The 22,265-nt window shown below is 34.3% G+C and overlaps 3 protein-coding genes across 4 annotated transcripts in view; all 3 read right to left on the bottom strand.

Moving 5' to 3' along the window:
• Positions 1-3,170: 3,170 nt before the first annotated feature.
• Positions 3,171-8,219, bottom strand: LOC134855410 (uncharacterized). 2 transcript variants are annotated; one of them, XR_010164477.1, is made up of 4 exons: positions 7,430-8,219; positions 6,462-6,619; positions 4,639-4,816; positions 3,171-3,565 (listed from the first exon to the last, which is right to left on the bottom strand). XR_010164477.1 is itself a non-coding variant. In XM_063871922.1 (4 exons), the coding sequence occupies exons 1-4, from the start codon at positions 7,311-7,313 to the stop codon at positions 3,307-3,309; spliced, it is 933 nt and encodes a 310-aa protein (XP_063727992.1). In that variant the 5' UTR covers positions 7,314-7,399; the 3' UTR covers positions 3,171-3,306. The 2 variants fall into 2 exon arrangements, 1 of the variants encoding a protein (XP_063727992.1); XM_063871922.1 differs by lacking the exon at positions 7,430-8,219 and adding an exon at positions 6,976-7,399.
• Positions 8,220-9,029: 810 nt separating this feature from the next.
• Positions 9,030-10,573, bottom strand: LOC134855472 (large ribosomal subunit protein mL54-like). The gene is made up of 2 exons (XM_063872006.1): positions 10,331-10,573; positions 9,030-9,934 (listed from the first exon to the last, which is right to left on the bottom strand). The coding sequence occupies exons 1-2, from the start codon at positions 10,526-10,528 to the stop codon at positions 9,725-9,727; spliced, it is 408 nt and encodes a 135-aa protein (XP_063728076.1). The 5' UTR covers positions 10,529-10,573; the 3' UTR covers positions 9,030-9,724.
• Positions 10,574-14,446: 3,873 nt separating this feature from the next.
• LOC134855191 (uncharacterized) overlaps positions 14,447-22,265 on the bottom strand; it is a 623,579-nt gene continuing 615,760 nt past the window's right edge. The window contains exons 3-6 of the mRNA XM_063871635.1: positions 20,248-20,424; positions 19,028-19,190; positions 15,116-16,307; positions 14,447-14,653 (exon numbers count right to left, since the gene is read on the bottom strand). Of these exons, the coding sequence (XP_063727705.1) occupies positions 14,507-14,653; positions 15,116-16,307; positions 19,028-19,190; positions 20,248-20,424 (1,679 nt within the window). The 3' untranslated portion in view covers positions 14,447-14,506. The remainder of the gene's footprint in view (positions 14,654-15,115; positions 16,308-19,027; positions 19,191-20,247; positions 20,425-22,265) is intronic.

Raw genomic sequence — 22,265 nt, 5'->3', positions numbered from 1 at the left:
CAATCAGATGTCCATTCCAGAGCATATACTCCTCCATACAGTACACTGAAATGGCCTCGGTAAAAAAAAATGTTGTCGCTGGAAATTCAACATTCGGATTTTTCGGAAAAATCACAGCCTTGCTAAGCGACTATGACTCTTTGTCATAATTCAGTTAGATGGCAACCTCACATAATCAAGCGATAAAACAATGTGAAACAAAAAAGAGTCTACTGTGTTTCGCATTGGCAAACTAAAAACACAACTCATACAGATTTCTTTAGCGCTGATTTGTCGATACGTTTTCAAATTAAACTACTGGTAAACGCCGGACTCAATCTCTCTGCCTTGAGTGATATATTAACTTCGAAGTTCCAGATATTTACCACTATACAGTAGCAGATTTATGGAGAGGGGGGGAGGCGGACGCCCCCTCAGTGATTCGACCCCCTGCCGACCCAAAGGGTCCCCCCTTTGGTACTTTTTAAGAAACCCATTTCTGAGCGACCAAACCTAAAATTTTTGTAAAGTCGCCTTTGGCGCCAATATATACTAATTTTGAGGGGGGAGTGCGCGCCGAAAAAACGCAATTTTTTGGTCGAACTGTTCCAAAAAGTGCCTAAAAACGCTATTTCTGGCCTGTTTTTTAAAACGGCGAAGAAATCTTGGCCAAAACAGGGTCTTTATAGTGGTTTGGGAGAGCTCAGAAAATCAGTTTGGTCGACCTAAAAGGTCGACAAAACTTTCAATTTTTTTTGAAAATCCACCCCCCCCCCCCGAGAAATTCCTAGATCCGCGCCTGCCATTATACCAAAGAACACATTATGTGAATATGGTGCATAGATGAGCGACAAGAAATGGACGAAAGAGGCGTAGAATAGATTTTTGTTAAGAATCGTAAAAAAAAAAACTGACGCCTCACCTCACCTGTCGAACGCCGACTAAATGCGAATTTTTTAAAAACAAAAGATTAACTTGCGACGATAGAAAATTCAAAACATAAAACTTAAGACCTGATTTGAATACTGACGAGAAAACGAGTCGTATTCAAAATAACGCTGACATTTAAAAACTTCCATCTGTTCGGTTTCTGAAAGGTCTTCCTTTTTCTGTCAATTTCTCCCCTGTACAGTGAATCTGAACCCACAAATCACCTATCAGGTCAAACGCCAGGCGCATAATTGACCAATACTAATTACAGTACCAGTACCAGTAACAAGTACAGTACAGTAGCAACTTTTACGGGAAAACAATAGCCACGAGAAAAAGTTCAACGCATGAAATAGACAATTATACTAATCGAATCAAAAATATCACTGCTTTCAAAAATACAGAAAAAATAGACAGCAACTTGGAGAATGGAAGACGCCTTCACAAATAAGTAACTATCGAACTTACTGTAATCAACCAAAATTAGAGCGTTCTTATTCATGCATTCTTATTCATTTTAACACCAAATTCACATAAGGAGATTTATTCAACTCGGAATTTATAACAAATACACCAGCCGATAAAATCAAAAAGGGGACAAAACTTTATAAATCGGTCAAATAGCACTTTATTTAAATCACTTTATTTAAATCACTGAGCAGCCGACATATATCTGAACAATTTTAATTAATTCTTAAATTTTTGAAATCTGCGAAAATTATCCTGCATTTTAAGGTTAAACTTGCAAGTTTTAAAACGCAATAAACTCAACAGTTCAAGTTAGATTACAATTATTATTTCTTCGTTCATTTTATTATATTAGATACCACTTGAGAAACAACAAAAATAGAACAGTAGCTAGCGAAAAGAAAATAAGCCACTCAGTCAAAAAAAAACACCTTAAATTTTGTACGTTTGTCTCTCTGCGGTTCAAATTGAGGAAAAGAACCACAATTGCCAATGTGAAATTGTTAAATGAGTACTGAAACAAAACTAATCACGCGGTAACTAAGCAGACAAAACTTGGGTAGAGAGGACCGTTGAAATCCCCCCACCGAAGCACAAAAGAACGAAAACATCATTTGGTCTTTCCAACTGCGAATTATGAGGGAAGTGAGAACGGAAATCATCAAACGAAACGATTTAAACAAAAGAAACTTTAACGCGAAAAGCATTAAATGAAACTAGCGTGTTACGCACCTCCGGTGCTTCGAATTTTTTTTTTTGAATTCCAATTTTGTCAAATCTCGAAAATGTCAAATCTCGAAAACTACAAACAATTGAGTTGTCATATTTGGAGGCGAGGTTCGCAACCCCCTGAGAGTATCCTGACAGCACCCAACAACAGGGTAAGAAATTATAAACTTTGAAAAAAATTAATTTAATTATATTTAAAACTTTTTTAAAATCACAAAAAAAAGTAGTATCTCGAAAACTCTAAAGATTTGAGCAGTCATAATTGGAGGCAAGGTTCGCTACCCTTGAGTGTACTCTGATAGCCCCGAACTATAGGGTTGGGAAATTTAAAGTTTGAAGAAAAAAAATTTCGTTTAAGTTCTGTAAAAAAAAAAAATTTTGAAAAAATCACAAAAAACGTCACACCTCGAAAACTGCAAGAAATTGAGCAGTCACATTTGGAAGCAAGATTCGCAACCCTTGAGAGTACCCTGACAGCACCCTACTATAGGGAAAAAAATTTCACATTTAGAACAAACAATTAATTTTTTTGAAGATTTTTTGAAAAAATCACAAAAGAACGTGATATCTCGAAAACTACAAGGATTTAAGCCATCATATTTGAAGGTAATATTCGCAATCCTTGACAATACTCTGACAGCGACCAACTACAGTGATAGAAGAAGTTTGTTATATTATTTTGTTACTTGATTTTCTGAAAATTGTTGAGCAAAAATCACGAAAATCGTCGTATCTCTTACACTAGAAGGACTTGAGCATTCTTAATTGGAGACCGAATTCGCAACCTTTTGGGAAATCCTGACAGCATCCCACTATTGGGCAGCTTATTTTAAACTCGGTTGAATAATCACTGAATTCAAACAGGAAAATCGAAAAAAAAAATCTTAACCATTGCAATATACGATATAGCTTAAACGTGAGAAAATGCAAATACATTACGTTGAAAAAGCTTAAACGTGGCGAGATGGTGAAGCCCAGATTTAAATATATAATAGATAAAACAGTAGAAGTCGGTTTATTACATTCGAAAACAACTTCAATTTAGAAAACAGTCATGCTTTAAGAATATTCATTGGTCAGACATACCAACTGCTATACAAGATATGTGGAAGTTTTATTAATGCCATAGTTATAAATCCGTTATACTCTTTTAAAATCAAACATAACTCATCGTAGATCCTCAAGTAAACCTCTGAAAATCTAACAGAAAACTTTCATCCAATGGATGTTCCAGTACGCATCTTGAAACTCTTGTGGATTATTCATGACGTAATCAACACAAGTGCCTTTACCAGGACAGTCAGATTCGAACACATTGCCAGCCCAGTCCCCGCAGAAGTCCAAATTTAAGATTAATGTCTGGTTCTCGAAATTTGAAGGGGGACAATAGCTTCCGAAAGGGAAACTGGCGTAGGCCTCACCCCATGTCTCGGGGTTTGGGTTGTTTCCAAGAGCATCGCTTAAACCCAAGTGGAGATTTTGAGAAACTGCTCAATTCATTAGGAAAATTGCTACAAAAATTGTTCAGTAAAAGATAGGCAAACTTTATAAATTGCTCAATCTGAAAATTTTTCATTAATAGAAGATTTTCATAACTGAAAACTGGACATTGCACATTGGACATATTTTGATACATTTTTCTAAAATAGGAATCAGTTAAAACTAAACGACACGAGACAACTGGAAAAATGTTGTGGAAATGAAAACGAGGAAACCGTAAATCATTTCATTTGTTATGTAGTTTTTTCAAATTCAGTCTCAGAAAAAAGTACGACTGACCTTATTGCACTTAGAATTTCAAGATCATTATGAAACTGTGAATCTCTTTTTACTATTAACCCCACCCACCTCCCCCCTCCTTAGCAAAGGGGGAGGGGATTCGCTAGTAGGTACAAAAATCCCATGCTTAACCGTTGAATTACTTCTTACAGGGGTGACAATTCGAGACTTGGCACCAAAGGGGGAGGGTGGTTGAAGAGATTCGGAATTTCTTCATCCAGCTGGATATTTATGAAGGAAAAACCAACTTTTGAAACTAAAAATCAAACGCCTTTCACTGCTATATTTGCATTTTGGTAAAGGAGAGTGTAATTTGATTTCAATTCACTTTATGATATTGCGCTGAACCACAAAAAAGTCAAGCAGCAACATTATAAAAATGAGCTTAAATTAATTTTTGAACTTAAAGAAACATATGATATAAAAAATTGCTGTCTAACTGGCTCAAAATTGGCTTGAATGATGTGAAATTTGATTTTAAGTCTACTCAAAAGTCAGACGATTCAAAAGATGAAACTTTTGGTAAACGAAGGTCAGAACTTTTTTTGAAATAGCTGCATTCGATTATTGTTTGATCAAGCGATCGAAGAGCACTTTCAAGTCTTGTGCACCACTGACTGTGAAGCTTCTCAGCTACCTACTCAATCAAGTTCTAATAAAGTATTTTCCAAAAATCTTTTTAATCTTTCAAAGGCCTATTATTTTTATCATAACTTTTCGGCTGTTTAATTATTTGAGGGGAAAGATCTCAACCTAGGAATTTCGCCTTCGGTCCAGAACCACGAAAAGACACCATCAGAAGTCCATTCAAGAGCATATAGTCCTCCATTTCTTGAATTCAAATGGGCTCCGTACGAATTTATGTTGTCGCTTGATATTGTACATCCCGAAGTTTTGGTAGAATCGCAGTCTTGGAAACTGACTATATTTCCTAAACATAGACCAGGAAAAATTGATCAAGCAACACTAAAACGAGAATGACAAATAGTGCATGTTTTATTCTAACACAAAGCCGAAAGTACTTTTTGCGTACAAAAAAACCGGATAGTTTAAAAAGCATCTGCTGATTTGAAGACTGTTTGATCAAATGAAACTGCCTGTTTCTATCTGTACTCTACTTCTCGGCCTATAGCTGCGTATTAACATTCGCGTGTCAGACATTCGCCGCCACACCACAGAGCGAAAACGAACTGTTCTCAAATATGCGCGACAATGTGCCTTTGTACAACACAGGCTCGAGTAAATAAATTACAATTTTACAACCCGGCTTTTTACACAGAGGTGAGCTGTGCTTCGCAAACACTAGTGAGAACACGACAAAAAGCAGCTCAAAAAAGTGAATTAAAAAACTGAAAGAAGCCTCGAATTAGTAAAAAATTTGGCTTCGTCTCGGATTCGATCTGCGAGACGTAGCCAAATAAGTGAACACTTTATATTTTCAATGAACAATTTTATTTGCGAGTTAGGCTAAGAAAAAGGTTCGTACTAATACACTACGCTGCTGGCAAGTGTAATTAATAACAATCGTAATAATATTGAAAAAAAAATAGATTAATATCAGACAGCCGCATCGAATATCATTGAACGCAAGATAAAGCATGATGAAAGAACAACAAAGTATCCATACATTGTCAGAATTGAAACTATCATTAATCGACAATTTTCGTACATTTAGACGAAAAAAATTGGAAAAGAAAAAATTGAGTTGGAAGAAAAAATTTGATCGCGCAAAATCAGTCTTTGCAATAACAAGGATTGCTGGTATATATAATAACAATATTTCGACCACATTCATAGATTTCAAAAAGTTCTTAGTTTTTCAAATTAGTGCCATTGTTGTGCGTGGTGTGATGAGATAAGTATACAAGCTGATAGAATGTTAGTGCATTGGGCATACTCGACAACGGTTGTCTATCAAAAATGAAACATAGCCAACAGACAGTTGGAAAAGAGTCAATGAACCCCAGGAGGCAGAAAAAAAACTGACTGGTTTGTTAAAAAAATTTTCAACTTGAGGAAACTGGACCAATAGGTAAAGTATTTATTCCGCTGGAAAATCTGAACATTAAATTCCACTTTCGAAATTAGAAGTTGATCAAGTTTTCGCGACCTTAACAGTTTCGTAACTGGGGAGCGCAACTTATCTAACCTTTAGCAGTTGAAATTGAATTCAACTCAAACAGTGCATTTATATATGCCTAGAAGCATTCATAAGTGAAGTATAAGGGCATTTGAACAATTTTCTTGAAAAAATATCATCACGAACTATATAAGAATCTGAGCAATTTTCATCGACTCTAAATAACAAACAAAATGTAAAGCGAATCCAGCAAAAAAATATTTACAACTTTTACCGCGGAAAATTTTTTAAAGATTTTTTAATAACGCTCAAATCACGAGTGAAAAAGCTTTAATCTGATTGATCACTCGACCCATTCCATTGATTACTAGTGGTACCTCATTTTGCGTGAAAAAAAAACAAACACACCCGACGACAAGATTCCTCCCCAATTTCAATGGTCGGAACAAAAAGATCATACTTTTCAAAAAAATGCTGGATGATAACTTGTACAGACCTGAGAAGTTCCGAGATACGTTTGTAAAATCACATCCTGGTCCCGTGTGTAAGGTAGTGTCATCGTGAGTTTGCATATTAACACCCTCGATAATATCAATTTCACCCCCATACGGAGAATTTGGACCCACCAACCACCACGCTGGCCAAGTGCCACACCTAGAAATGATCATTGATCATCATTAAATTTTGACACTGTTGAAATGGCTAATGTCTGCGCCTCTTAATTGAAAGGTCCATGTTCGACTCCCACGAACTGAACCGTAGCATTGTAGTGGAACGTTTTCGCAAGAAATTTTTTCTGAATCTTTTGAGAAATAAATACCGTTCGTTATCTTCATAAATTTAATCGAACTCAAAAAAAATGGTATTGCAAAAGCAACACGCATCAATGTAAACATCATAGATCCGCATCTCACATTTTAGTTAAATTATCTCAGAAAAAACTTATTTTAAAACATTTTTAATCAACAAAAAGTAACTTCCAAAATCCGTCAATTATATACTGAACTTACCCGTAAGGCATATGCGATAAGTACAAAATGAACAATCCATAACTGAACGTTTGTTTCGACTGTATGCGGATCGAATCTCGTCCATGCTCTAAAGCTATTCGCTCATGATCACACCCAATATACACGTCGCCACCCTCCGAAATATTTATATAACCATTGTCGAGAGCGGTTTGGTGGTCAACGTAGTTAACGAATCCATGACTGGGATCGGCTTTATCTAGAAAGTCAAAGTAGTCGAAAAATGTTTCACCTTTAGCCTCGAATGTAAGGTTCCAAGGCTGAACAGATATAGCTTTGCATACGAACAAAGAAATAATAAAAATCAAATTATAATTCATTTTGCAAAATTAAGAAATACTATGTCAATAATGAATACGAGCAAAGTTTCTGGTATTTCGATGGCTTTAATAGGCGGGGCAAGAAACAGAACGTTCTTCCTCATAAGCAAATTTACCTTTTAAGTATAGAGCAACCAGATTAGAACTAAACATTTAAATTCAAGTCAATGCATATCTTACTGCACCCAAAACCATATTGGAAACGTCACTTAGTTTAATAGAATAACGAGCGGAAGAAGTCAAACTCTCATTTCAGATACTGCAAATGAGTATTTCTGTTTATCTCATGGATATTTGGAAATAAGAACAGGACTAAGTTTTTATGTTGGACGAAGTACTTCACGTACCTATCCAGAGAAAATCGACGGGACAACGTGCAGAAGATGTTTGAAAACAGAAACGATTCTTTCACAAAGAGGCGATGCGGAGCTTCGCTTCACTTGAGATACAAAAATTGATGACTACAATTACCAACAAATGAAAAGACAAATCGAAAATTTAAAAAAAAAAGCTTCAAAAAACGTCAAAAAAGGTTACAAAACTTGCAAGAAAGGACGAAAAATTCCTGCAAAAAAAACTACCTGCACCACTATAAACTTTACAAAGAGCTTTCAAAATGCTTATGGAAAACGAACCTTTCTGCGGAACCTATGCCGACAAAAGTTAGCAGACATGAAAGACTACAATATTCGAAACTTTCAGTTTCCATAAAAAAACAGGTCCCGACTGAAATCGAACTTCTAGGATTTGTCGTCCCAAGATTGTGTGTTGGCACTGCACTGAACACTCCTACAATTTACAAAGAAAACAATTTCCAAAAATGTGTAATGAACAGCACGAAAAAAAAGCAAAAAAATAGGCAAAACTTAGTCCAAAACAACTTCCAACACAATTTAGTCCAAAACAACTTGGTCCAAAACCACTTCCAAAAATTTGTAATGAACAGCATGAAAAAAATAGCAAAAAAATTGGCAAAACTTAGTCCAAAACCAGAATACACTGAAATGTTTTTTCTTCTTTTAATTTCAGTAAAAAATGTCCAAGTTTTAGGCAAATTTGATGCTGCCGGACCTAAGCCGATTAAACAAATCAGACAAACAAAAGTCCAGCTAAGATTTTTTGATGCGCGGACAATTTTCCGCCCAAAAAGGTCCTGGCCGGATTGGAACCAATGACCTTTGCCTTATAGGCAAGTGCGTTAGCTCTTCGCCTTATGCGCGAATCGACTTTTGATTTCATATGAATCAAAAGTAAAATTATTCAAGACTGCCTTAATGACAGCACCAATCTGCCGGTCTAAAAACAAACGCACATAAACAACAACAAGAATAGCAGGTTGCTGTGCAAATAGCACAGAATGTTCCAATCATATTCATTAGAAAAGTGTTTCTTTTTTTTTGTTTTTTTTTCTTCAATAAGTGTGGGTTTTAGTGCGTGGTGCGATTTGAGAACTCTACAACCGCGTATAAACTTAAACAATTAGACATTTTCCGCAACATTAATTTTTTTAAAAGTAAAGACAAACTAAAAACAAACAATTTTGAAAAAAATATTCAATTTTTTGCACAATTTTTTAAATTTTTTTTTAGAAAACCTGCCTGACAAGGAAGCACTAAATTAAACAACCAAAACTTGTTTTCCGTATAGTGAAATTAAGTTTAAAAGCCTAAATAAAAGTAACTTCACATATAACGATTGTTACTCGATCGCTTTACTAGCTCGAAATTAGACGAAAAATCAGAAATGTTGAACCCGTTTTTCTCGACACTGGGAAAATTTGTTGGAAAGTATTTAATGTCGTTCAAATCACGACTCAAAGGGCTTTTATATGATATATCACTCAGCCCAGTAGGATGATTATTTGCGGTACCTGACTTTGCGTGGAAAAAAACTTAAACACACCCGAATACGAATTTCCTTTCCAGTTTCAATGGTCGGAATAAAAGTCATTTCAATCAGCCAGTATATCGTAACCTTTGTGTTATTTGCAAAAATCAATTCAAAGATATTACCACACAAAAGATTATTTCGTAAATACAATGTCATCTCAATAAGCGTCTTCCAGTATTCGTTTGGCCTAATTGTGCCTTTTATATTTCTAGATCAAAACGTTTCAATCATCAACAAATTCAATTTTACTCAAGAACAAAAATAATCAGAAACACAATGAAAAAATAGCATATCACAGAAATCTTTCATTTTTCTGTGTTTCCGTTCGAGTCAATCAAGCTGAACTTGTATGCAATCTGAATTATTGTCTGCTAAAATTCGATTTGGTCCACTTTGCTTCTAATAAATCTAAAAACTTTCATCATCAAAAACTTTCAATCGTCATCAAATTTTATTTTACTCAAGAATTAACTAGCATCAGAAAAATCTCATGAAAAACATTGCATCCGATAAAAAAAAACTCAGAAATCTTTGATTTTTCTGTGTTTCGGTTTGGGCCTGTCAATCTGAACTTGTTTGTATGTCATTTCAATCAGCGTCTGCCAGTATTCGATTGAGTCTGGATCTAACTCTTCCAAAATAGGTGGCCCGTTTTTCCGAATTGTCCACAGCCACTCTGGGTAAGCTGAATTGTCTGGATTGATTTCAGGGTCATCTTTATCTTTGTATACCTGGAATACAATACACTTGATTTTCAAAAAAGCAATACCTTCAAAATTATAAAGTAATTTTGAAATCGGCGATCGAACACAAGGAATAAAATCAGCTCAAAAATTTTAATATTATTTTAAAAGCGTATTGACTTCTTCTTATTGTAAAATTCCTTTTTGGCGAGCTTCAACTAATAATTTCAGTCGATTCGATTTTAGTGGATTTTAGTCTTTTCAAGTTCCGATGACAGTTTAAAATGGTGACTTTAGCTGATTGAGAAGCCTCAAATTGTAAGAAAGATCCGCGCTTTAGATCGCAATGCCGAATTTGTATCTGACATTTGAAGTTCGACTTAACATTAAGCAACTTTTTCACAAGTATCACGTGAAAATTGCACAAACTTCACAAACCCTAACCTGAGCTCCAATGCAGTAATTGGCAAGTGAATCCGCATCTTTCGGTAGTGTAATATTAGCCCCAGTTGATGAAGCCCCTCCTTTCGCCCCTCCCACTCTAACCCCACCCGGGGGTTTAGCCTTAGCGAAGAGGGGGGCACATCTGCAGCAGAAAGACCGAGTAGAGATGAAGAATGAACTGCCATTACGAAAAGCCATTAGAATAAACTGAAATAACGCATTCCTTGGCTTATATTTTCATGCATTTAATTCCCTCACGCATAGAATAATAATTATTATTATATTAAATTGTTTTCAGGCTAGAATACCAGTAGTGCTTGTTATAAAACCGCAAAAAAAGCGGATCCTCGCACTCCATAAATAATTGAGAAAGAACCGTTAACCAACGTTAGGAAACAGAAAAAAAAGGACTTTCCGAACTTCACAATGTAAAATATGGCCTCAAAGCTTTTCGAATTCGAAGATTAATTTATGATTAACACGTTTGGATTTTAAAAACACAGTTGAGAAAACTGGAGCAATAAGTAACCATTTTATTCCGCTGGGAATCTAATTTTTACATTTATTACATTTTTACAGGTATGTTTGTCGTTTTTTATAGATTTCTGGGTTTCGATAAAGGAAATTGTCTTCCTTTTAACAAAATAAACGAATTGAATTTGAAAACATAGCCAATCGAAGATAGGACAAGAGTAATGAACGCAATTTAACATAAAAAAACACTGACTTTCTTGAAAAAATCTCAAATTTCGAATTTCAAATAAAAAAACAGATGCCCTTGAGAAAAAGTTTTTATTCCGCTGCGAAATCTTAAAAATAAACTCTACTTTCGAAACTAGAATTTGTTCACGTTTTTTGCGCCATTTCCAAGTTCGTATTTGAAGAGTGCTATTTACGTGAATTTCAGCAGATGAATTTCAATTGAACTCAAAAGGTGCATTATACCTAAGTCCATCAATCTGAAAAAAAAAAAAAATTAGCAAGACCTATTTAAGAGTCTTCACTACGTTCATTACTCTTAAAAAAATCAAAATTCAACACTCGAAAAATCAAATTACTGAAAAAAAAACAATCATCACGACTTATATTTTGGTCTTCATTGCGTTCATCGACTCTTAAACGGCAGAAGTTGCCGTTTTTCTTAAACGTTTTCAAAGAACCAGGATAGTCAAGTGATGTCCAAGTAGCACAGAGTCTTCGTGTCTTCGTACTGCAACGATTGAAGTAAATAAATTCAAATTTGAAACTGCTTTCATTTTTTAGCCAATTTTTCTGTTGTTTTCATTTTTATCAGGGAATTGACTTAGTTCACAAACTGTATAAGTTGGATTAAACAACAGCTGAATTCAATTTACAATGTGTAAAAATTGAATTAAGAGCTTTGTGCCATCTGTGAATTTAGAACATTTGTTACCAAAACCAAAACAACTTTTATTTTTTTTTGGAAATCGAACCACAGCTTATCGGTATTCAATATGATTCATTTGGCCCTCTACGGGCTTAATTAAGGGTAGTCGAAATTGAGGAAAAAAACTATACCTTGCACATAGTTATTTCCTGACACAAGTGACAAGGTCGGACAATAAATCTAGAAAATTGAACTGAGCCAACGAACAGTTGGAAAAGAGTAATAAACGCAAGAAAACAAAACCGACTTGTTTTTTTTGACAAACCTTCAACTTTTGAATCTCAAACAAAAAATAGATGGCCTTAAAGCTCTTTGAACTTGTACAACAATTTATGATGGACACTTTTTTTGTTAAAGTTAACCCTATTTGAGAAAACTGAATCAATAGGTAAAACTTGTATTTTGCTGGGAAATCTGATAATTAATTTCGAAATCAGAAACATTTTTCGAAATTAAAAGTCGAAAACGTTTTGCGTGGCTTTTAAAATTTTACTGTTCGATAATGGAGTTCGCCTTCCTTTTAACAATAGAAAAGCACTGAACTTAAAAAAATCACAGGTTAAACCGCGAAAAATCAAAAATGAGCGTGAAAAAATTAGAAGACTTTTTCCTGAAAAAAAACAAAGAAAAAAACAGCAAAACCTATATAAGAGTACTCACTACGTTGATTACTCTTATTAACTTGAATGCTGCAATTAAAACCCTCAGAAAAACAAAATATGCATTCCATCGTATACACTATCGATTAATTTACTCTGCCGCTGATTGCTAAAAAGTTTTTATGTTATTCAGAAATAGAAATAGCTTGTCCCACAGAATGTTTCGACCAGTTACAGTTAATTTAAGAACTGCTTTTGCTTATTTTCGTGTCGCTGCCAGCTAAAAAGTTTTTATACTTTTCAGAAATTGAAATTGCTCGTCCCACAGAATGTTCCGACCAGTTAATTTAAAAATTGTCTTTTTAGCTTAATTTCTTTTGTAGGTGATGCTGGAAATGAAGAAAAAAAAGTCCGCTTGTATGAAAAATTTGGCGGCTTTAATTCATTTAAGTTATATTTGCAAACCAAATAACAAAAAAGAAAACAATTTCTTCTTTTTTTCCGGTATTATTTGGAACTTTTGAGATTTTGATACCAATTGCTGTGTATGTAGCAGATTTTTCCGACCAATATTCCACGTTAACATTCTTCAAATTTCAAGAATTGTTAATAATTGGTAGTTAAAATTCTTCAAATTTCAAGAATTGTTAATAATTGGTAGCTATCCCGTTTGAACAAAACTGGATCAAAAGTTGAAACTACAAAACATAGCCAACTGACACATGGAAAAGAGAATTGAACGCAAAGAAACATTAAAAACTGATTTGTTTTTTTAAAAAAATATCAACCTTCGAATTTCAATGAAAAAAAAATGGCCTTACCCTTCTTTGATTTTCTAGAACAAACTTATTATTGACAAGCTTTTCATGGAATAAACCCAAATTGATAAAACTGGATCAATACGAACATTTTATTTTACGGGGATATCTGATAATTCAACTCCACTTTCGAAACTAGAAGTCGATCACATTTTTCGTGACCTTTACACTTTTGCTGTTCGATAGTTGAGTTTGCCTTCCTTTTAACATTGGAAAAGCACTGAACTTAAGATATCATAATTGAAACCGCGAAAAATCAAAATTAAGCGTGAATAAATTTTAAGAATTTTTCCTGAAAAACAAAAAAAATCATCAAGACCTATAAAAGTTTCTTCACTACTTTCATTTCTCTTAACTATGAAACTATTCAAGTTTTTCACGACCTTTACAACTTTGCTGTTTGATAGTCGAGTTTATCTTCATTTTAACTAAGGAAATGAACTGAAGGCAAAAATCAAACCGCGAAAAGTCAAATTTGAGCGCAAATTAGTTCTAAGATTTGCCTGAAAAACAGTTTGAGAACTGTCAATGCATGCAAGGAAACAGACAACTAAATTGATTTCTTTTTTAATGAAAAGAAAACGTCTATCTTTGAATTTCAAAGGAAATTTTTACTGGTTTAAGACTCCTTGAGCTTCAAGACCAATTTATGCTTGATACTATTTAATGATAACTTGATCAATAGGTAAAATTTACAATCCGCTGTGAACTCCGGAAATTATAGACAAGTTTTAAAACAAGAAATCATTCACGTTTTCCGAGAACTTTAAACTTTTGGTGAGAGTGTGCTTTCCTTTTAACAAAGGAAATGAACTGAACTTAAAAAAAAAACCTAAGTTGAAACCGCAAAAAATCAAATGTGAGCGTGAACAAATTTTAAGACTTTTTTCTGAAAAAAACCTAACACAACTTATATAAGTTTCATTACTACGCTCATTGACTTACCAAAAAAGAACAAAAAAAATCACTCATTGTTTTTCATTTGAAACATCAAAAAAACATTTGAAAAAAGCTTTAACTTTTTTTCCCAGTTACTTTATTTTAAGAAAAGGACAACTCAATGAGATGAAAAGTCAGTTATCCTGTCATCAATTTTCGTCTAATATAGAAGATAAAATCAAAATATTTTTTCAACACTAAAACAATGTTCAATTTTTTTTAGAATTCGAATCTAAATTTACTATCTTAAAAAATGTACCCTACGCCATAGTTCCTTCCCAGATCTTCTAGAATGGTCAAAACAAATAGATATCCGTTCATATTCTATGGTGCTAACTAGTAAAACGGAAAACAATAGACATTATATTTCATTTAAATCTCATATCAATTAGCTAGTTCTTCAATCAATTAATCAGTCTATTTCTTGATCGTCTTCGAAATCGGCGCTACTCTTGAGTAGTTCAAATCTCTCTTCGAAGTACTGTTTTAGTGTGTGCAGATGAGACAGTTTCTTCGCGAAGGTCAACTTGTGGTTCTTAGACAAGCCAACACAAACAACCTGTAAAAAAAGAAAAACTAGGTTCCTATTCAATATTGAAATGGATATTATCAGATTCGATATATTTTTTATTAACGATTACAGTATCAAAACGAAATTATTTAATTTAAGATAACAGAATCAGAAAAAATTGATCGGAAAAGTCAATAAATTACTCAAATCAGCAGTTGAACAAACTCTTATTTTAAGACCCACAAATTCCCTTTAAGCCAATCAATTATTATGCGAATTAGTAAAATTGCCCTCAATAAACCCATCTGCATTAACAAAAAAATTTCAAGAATGTATAAAATTTGCAGCTGAGTTGTTATTTGAAGTCGCCAATTACACTAATTCTGAATGTTGAGAAGTGTTTCATAACCAATGTTCATGAAAATATTCCGATATGATTTCTTTTAGTTGTTTAGTAATAATACTACGCCCCCCTCCCCGCAAAACATATTTTCAAATAACGTATTTTACCTCCATGAATGTCTGAATTCTCGGATGTTTCGGGAAGTCTTCCACAAATTTCAGTAGAAACACGTGATCCTGGAACGGAACATTCTCTTCTTCCTCAAATCCCTGCTCGTTGTTGATTGGAAACTTCCAGAGTTTTCCCTGATTTGTCAATTTAATCATCTCTTCAAATCCATTTTGAGTCGGTGTTTCAAAAAGCGCAGCTGTATCTTTGTGTAACAAAACATTCCACGTTGAATCAAGCTGATTTTGTATCGCTTTTTCAGACGAAGATTCAACTTCAACTCGCTTGCAGAATTTTGGATCGAATATATTAAGACGCTCCATTCCATATAACGGATAAGACTTATTTGAAAATTCACCTCGTCGGTCGCGTCTTTGTTGACCTTCACCTCTCAAATTTGACCTTTCCTGGAACCATTCTTGCGAATCATCTTCCGTCTCTTGAAGTTCATTTTGTGCATACTGCGATATGTCAGCAAAATATTCATCCAACTCTCGATTTTGACCTGTTTGCCTTTGAACCTTAAACTCCTTAGGGGTCAAATCGTCAACCTTTTCCCTGGTTTCAGCTGAAGGTCTGGGGAATTGCTGCATCAAAGCTCTCAAACCAGTTTCACCACCTTCTAGATCAACACTTTGCTGGAATTTAGACCCGTATCTCGTTGCTTTTTTATCATCAAATTGTTCAAGTTCGTCACTTCTTTCATGCTGCTTTTTTTCGCGAGTACCTTTTTGCTCCTCTAGCCAATTTATAGCACGTTTTCGGCTCTTGTTCATGGTTGACTTGGAAACTTTCGTCACTTTTTCAAAATTCACCTCCTTATTTTTGTTACCCATACGTTCGTGATGTTCTATGATAGCTCTCATCAATGGACTTTTATAACCTTCATCAGTTTCTAGAACTTTCGCAAGTTGATTTTGAACCTCATTTACATCTTGCTCTTTTTCTGAAGTTTTGAGTGGTTTCTTTTCAGTTTTAGATTTGCTTTCTTTACGGATTGGGTTGAGATAGTCGACCATTGAATCGTCAGTTTTTGAAGATTCTTTGAATGATTGAAGTAAACTTCTGTTGAGCATATTAGATAGCTTTTTAGACTCCTCAAAACTTTCCCACTTGGGAGAATGTTTAGCGCTTGACTCCATATTTGAATATGTTTCCTCTTCATATGGACTTTCAGCCTCTTCCAAACCTAAAACATCAAAAACATCAGGTTTTATTTGAAGTAATTTTAAAAGGACACTTTTACACAGAGCCGAAGCTTTGCATCGCAAACAGTGGAAAAGCGACAAAAAAGCAGCTCTATTAATTGCAATAAAAAAGTTGACATAAGCTTCGAAACATTAACTTTTGCTACGTGCCGGATTCGAACAAGAAATTAAGCGTCCTCCGCCCTTCCCTCTCAACCACGGACGCAGACTGAACGTCAAACACTAGCCACAAAAAAGCAGATAAAAAAAGAAATTTTCAATACTACAAATAGTGATTTAGGAAAAGTGACAGCCAATGAGCACCTTTTTTTGAAAGTTAATTTGAAAAAATAGAGCCATACTAATGCACTACGTTCGCTAGCGCAATAAGGATAATTAACAGAGGCGAAGCTGAGATTCGCACCGCTTGCGATTCCCAAACAAAGCATGGCGAGCTTGTCGACCGAAAAACTAGACGATTCATAAAATCAAAAGTATTTTGAAGAAATATCCAATAACTGAAAATATTTTAAAGAAACATAGCCAACTGAAAGTTGGAATAGAGTACTGAACGCAAGGAAACTGAAAAAAACTACTTGTTTTTTCAAAAATCTTAGCTTTTGAATTTCGAAGAAAAAAAATAGATGTCCTTAAAGCTCTTTGAATTTGTAGAACAATTTATGATGGACACCTTAATGTTAAAATTAACCCATTTTGAGAAAACTAGATCAAAAGGTAAAACTTTCATTTCGCTGGGAATTCTGATAACCAATTTCCATTTTCGAAATTAGAAGTCGATCACGTTTTTCGTGACCTTTACAATTTTGCTATACGATAGTGGAGTTTGCTTTCCTTTTAAGAAAAGAAATGCACTGAATTTAAAAAGTAATCACAGGTCAAAACGCGAAAAAACAAAATTGAGCGTGAACAAATTTCAAGACCATTTACTGAAAAAAAAAATCAGCAAGACCTATATAAGAGTACTCAGTACGTTCATTACGCTTAAAAAAACATGCCGAGAAAGCAACTGCCTGCATTATATTGATATTTAGAAAAATTACGAAACAGTAACTACGCCCTCAAAATTTGCACAGACCTCCGTTCGCAAGATTTGCTTTCCAGCTGAAGAAATATGTCGTAAAAATTTCAAGCTACCAAACAATTTCGGAACTTGGTATCAAAATACTCGAAAATTTAGATTGTTGATAAATTTCAATCCTGGTTGTGTGTCTGTTGCACTTAAAATCAAGTTAAAAAAACCAATAGCCAATTGATGACAAACCTAGAAAACAACTGATTATTACAGCATGGCCTTGAACGTCCAGAATTTTCTTGAGATGTCAAAAATTTAAAAATTTTAAATATTCTAGAATATTATACTATTGACATATTTTGATGAAAAACCGAAGCCCAATCAGAAAAAAAAACTGGATCTATAGACGATTTTTTATTCCAGAATTCTTACAAGTACATTTCTCGAACTAGGTCATTTCACATCTTTTGGCGCCATTTCCAATTTAATATTGGAGAGCGATGTGTTTTTCATAAAGCAAAGGAATTTGTTAAAAATTGAACCTCAAAATATTAAACTCTGCTTGAATAACTTTTTGAAAAAAAAACTAAAAAGCAAAAAGTAATCATTGTTGACAAAATCCTTAAAAACCTCAGACAAAATTTTCAAAGCAAACGGTTCAAACAAAAAAAAATGAGAACTGGCTTTTCTAGAGTAAGAAACATTCATTTTGAACGCAAAATCCGATATTTCGAGCCAAAAACAAACCCTTTTGAAGCACGGGCTAAAAACTCAAAAACAAGGATGGTACAAATTAACCGATGCAAATCTTTTACATAACTAACAGACAGAAAGTGGTAATGAACTAAAAAAAAATCTACTGCAAAATTTTGAAGCAGTGTCAAAAAACATTACACATAGAATTTCGAAGCTCTACGAATCTCAAGGACCTTTTATAACTGGCTCTTTTTTGCTAACACAAACCCATTTTGAGAAAATTGGGTCACTCGAGTTTTTATTCCACTGGGAATTCTTAAACTGGAAATTTATTTTCAAAAGTAAAAGCGTAGCACATTTTTTGCGCTATTTTCAATTTGAAGTTTTTATCTTCTAGATTATGTCCTCGAGGCAATCAATCTGTAGATACAGAGCAAAAAAGTTGATAAATTACGATAGCTAAATTATTACCTTCGTTAGCATTCACATGAACTCCATTATCAACCACGAGGTTTACAAAAAGGCGCAATTTGGATTGTACAGTTAGGTAGCATCCAGAAAAAATCGCAGCTAAATTATTTAATTTTTTATCTACTGCAAAATTTTGAAGCAATGTCAAAAAACATTACACATAGAATTTCGAAGCTCTACGAATCTCAAGAACCTTTTATAGCAGGCTCTTTTTTGCTAACACAAACCCATTTTGAGAAAACTGGGTCACTCGAAGCCAATTGAATTCTAATTATTCAAATTTGCGAAAATTTTAGACTACGAAATTGATGAAAGAGCAATCTGATGATTTTGATTAACTTCTGCATCCAAACTTGAAACTCGGATGCGACATAAACTAGCCTGAAAACATAACTTTTGAATAGATATTTTTGAAACAAGTCATTTTTGCTCTTTCAAATAATAAAACACACAATCACGTTCTTCTGCAACTTTCAATTATTCGCGTTCTGTATCTAGCACTTAGAACGTAATTAAACTCATCTTCATAAACAGTGTCTTCTTCCTGTTGTTGCAATTTGTTCAGCTCATTACTCATCGCATTCGCTCGCATTCCTCTTCCGTAGTGTTCGCCTGATTCGTCCTTCGCTCCCAATGCAATTTCACACAATTCGGCTAATTCGTTCTGAATCTGCTTCATTTTTGTTCCTACAATCACAAAGGGAAACCATTTTGACCAAAAATTACCAAGGAAAAAACTAGTTTACTTTATAAAATTACCAATGATAGCCAATACAACCTTTTTTTTCACTAAATTGGTTCAACCAACGATTAAAAAGTGGCATGATAAACTGTGAAACCAAACAATAGAAAATCATTCATATACACAGAAGTTAAGCGGAGCTTCGCACCACTTGCGATACGACACGAGGCTTAGGAAATTGGACACGCAAATTAGACGACCGTAAAAAACCGGAATTTAGACGAAAATTCTTTGTGAATTTAGACAACAAGAACTGTAGGGACAACCAGCAATTACTGAATCAAAAATTAAATTAAGTCTGTAAAAAAGTTTCACGCAATTTGCGCGCCGCAAATTATCGTCTAAGTTCCGTTATTTTCTGATCGTTTGATATGCTTGTCGTCTGATTTCGTAAGCCCCAAATATTAATTTCACAAAAAAAACTTGAAAGAGTCAAACAAAGTTTTTGAGTCCCGCCTCAAAACATTCCGACAACATCTTTCTTTTGCTCATCAAATGACTGGAAACGAGGCCGCCAAGCCGATATATTATAAGCCAAAACTTTTCAAGCCGAATTAAGGAAAAAAGAGAAAAACTGATATACTGAAATCGCAATACCTAAATATACAACCATAAAAAAAATGAAAATTAAAACGCAGTCATGCTTAAAAATAAGTCGCAGTCATTGGACGAAAATACAAATTTGGATATGAGCAGCAGTTTGAGTCATCCTGTGATAAAAGTCATTTACAGGGAAAAAGTACCCGATTGCAATACCCTTGCGATGCCTTTTGCAAAGGTATTTATCTACTTTAGTAAGTTCATACTTATAATGGAAATCTTTCCAGACCTGCCCATTTTATGACGTTGACTAACAGGAATAATACCTGAAAATTTCAAAAGATATTTTCCCTGAAGTTCTTACAAGACTTATTTCTAAAAGTTTTATAAGAATAGTCCATGAAATTTATACAAGAATGGTTTTTGAAAACTTTTCAACTGTTTTTAAGAAGTATATCGTGCCTTTGACTTTCTCTTTGAACGCCTTCGATGCAATGACGGCCTCCTTTCTGGCTTGTGTTCTGGCATGGTTCACAAATTGCTCATTTCCAGTCACTTTCTGGTCGCGTTTTTGTGCGTTTGGGTCTTGGATCACTTGGTCCAGTGGGACTCGCTTCAGCTTGATATTAGCCAGAATTCCTGTTTCAAAAGAAAATTTGTTAGGCTATAACAATTAAAACTAGAAAGCAGATAATACTTTGAACAATTAGAGGCAAAAATCTAGTCCAAAGCAGGAAATTTCTTAGTCAACCGTAATTTTAGTCTAGAATTGATATTTTTGCGCCAACGAGGCAAGTGAACAAAGAAACTCCGAGAGAAAACAAGTGATCAGTTTGCATATACCCAAAAAGTAAGAAAAAACAAATAAGACTTTCTCATTGCAATTAAATATTGTGACCGACAGTTTTACACAGGAGCAAAGTTGCACTTCGCATACACAAGCAAAACTACGACCGATAACGCTACTGGGAAAAACGGAATGAGTAAAACATTGAGTCTTCAAAATTCTTAAGTGACGCACACCAATTATGAGTCTACATAATTGCTAAGCGACACCAGTCAATTATGACGCAAGCCAATTATGACACCAAAACGCATTTTAACTAGTATACGAAAAAGTTCATTAAAAACATCCGACCCTACCCAAGTTCGAATCCTCTTATTTTGTTGCCACTCTCCTTCCTTACCTCTACGCTACAGATCCATGATACCTTGAAGCTAAAGTGATATTTTTAATATAATAGTCTGTGTTAATATCCTTCGCTGTACTTAATAGCTGGTTTTTGGCTAAAATGAACCCTTTCAAAATGAACAAATTTCATCGCAACAATATTTGCGTCGCAACAATATTTGCGACTTAGGCTGAAAAAAAGAGAGATCAAACTATAACACAAGCTTTGCTTGTGTAAATAAGAAAGTCAAGTTTTCCAAACTTTACCTAAGCCCATAGCACTTTCCTGGGCAAAATTAGGGAGTAGCTGCTTATGCAAGGAAAATTTCTACAACCTGTTATTTGAATTGAGCCCTATAAAACAGAAGGGAAAGGATAATTGCCAAAAATTAAGTCCGTAGCCGTTTCCCAATCAAACTCTGGGAGTAGCCTTTTATCAGAGAGGTGTCACAGTATTGTTTCAAACTAATTTTGTGGAAAACTTTTCAAAAAAAAATAAAATTGAATTTTTGATGACAAATAAGTTAACCCATTTATGGTTGCTTAATCGTAAAATAAGTTGAAACGAGCAAATTCTTGATATAAACAAATAGTAATTACGATATTAAATCTGAACACTTCTGACTGTTTTTGTAATGAATATTTATACACAAATTAGTTTTCCAATTATTACATTCGAAATACATCGGGACCTGTCTTTCATAGTTGCTTTTTCGAGGGTCTTTTTTCGACACTCTATCAAAGTAGCACCGGTAAAAATGTGAACTTTCTGTAGCGTCTCAAAATACCCATTCCATGGATTTATAATAATAATTGCTTTTATTAAAATAGGAACTCCGATTTGCATTCACTTTTATCCAGGCAGCCATAACACGCTAAAAACGCCCGATATTATGACGGGAATAAGAATTTCATGACCTCGTGTCTTTCATGGAAATGGCTGTTAAAAATACGCCAATTACAACTCAATTCAATGTAAACAAATTAAGGAGTGCGTTCTGTATTTGTACAACCGCGTATTCATACTCGTCAGTAAGCAGACGAATACTATATTAGAACCAGATCTAAACTAGAATTTATTATCGGTGTACCTTATCTGGAATTACTCTATGAGTCATAACTCATCTGGTGCGACCAGAAGTCTCAAACAGACCTTAACTAACCTAGATTTAGAAAAAATGGATTAGACTTAGACAAAAGAACATTTTGAAAATGTTAAATGACAAAAACTTAGTAGAAATGTCTCTACGACTCAATAGATCAGATCCAATATTCCGAACAATACGAGAACTACCCGGTATTGGAAAAA

This window comes from Symsagittifera roscoffensis, chromosome 10 (assembly GCF_963678635.1).
Source record: "Symsagittifera roscoffensis chromosome 10, txSymRosc1.1, whole genome shotgun sequence".
Taxonomy (NCBI): domain Eukaryota; kingdom Metazoa; phylum Xenacoelomorpha; order Acoela; family Convolutidae; genus Symsagittifera; species Symsagittifera roscoffensis.
Note: the sequence above shows the minus strand (reverse complement) of the source record. Positions and strands in the feature narration are given on the sequence as shown.

Excerpts from the sequence above, each read along its gene's own strand:
- LOC134855410 (XM_063871922.1), bottom strand. The coding sequence starts at position 7,313 with ATGAATTATAATTTGATTTTTATTATTTCTTTGTTCGTATGCAAAGCT. Across the intron at positions 6,620-6,975 it reads TTATCGCATATGCCTTACGG|GTGTGGCACTTGGCCAGCGT; the intron begins GTAAGTTCAGTA and ends GATCATTTCTAG. Across the intron at positions 3,566-4,638 it reads ACCGAAGGCGAAATTCCTAG|CGATGCTCTTGGAAACAACC; the intron begins GTTGAGATCTTT and ends CTTGGGTTTAAG.
- LOC134855472 (XM_063872006.1), bottom strand. The coding sequence starts at position 10,528 with ATGGCTTTTCGTAATGGCAGTTCATTCTTCATCTCTACTCGGTCTTTC. Across the intron at positions 9,935-10,330 it reads ATTACTGCATTGGAGCTCAG|GTATACAAAGATAAAGATGA; the intron begins GTTAGGGTTTGT and ends ATTGTATTCCAG.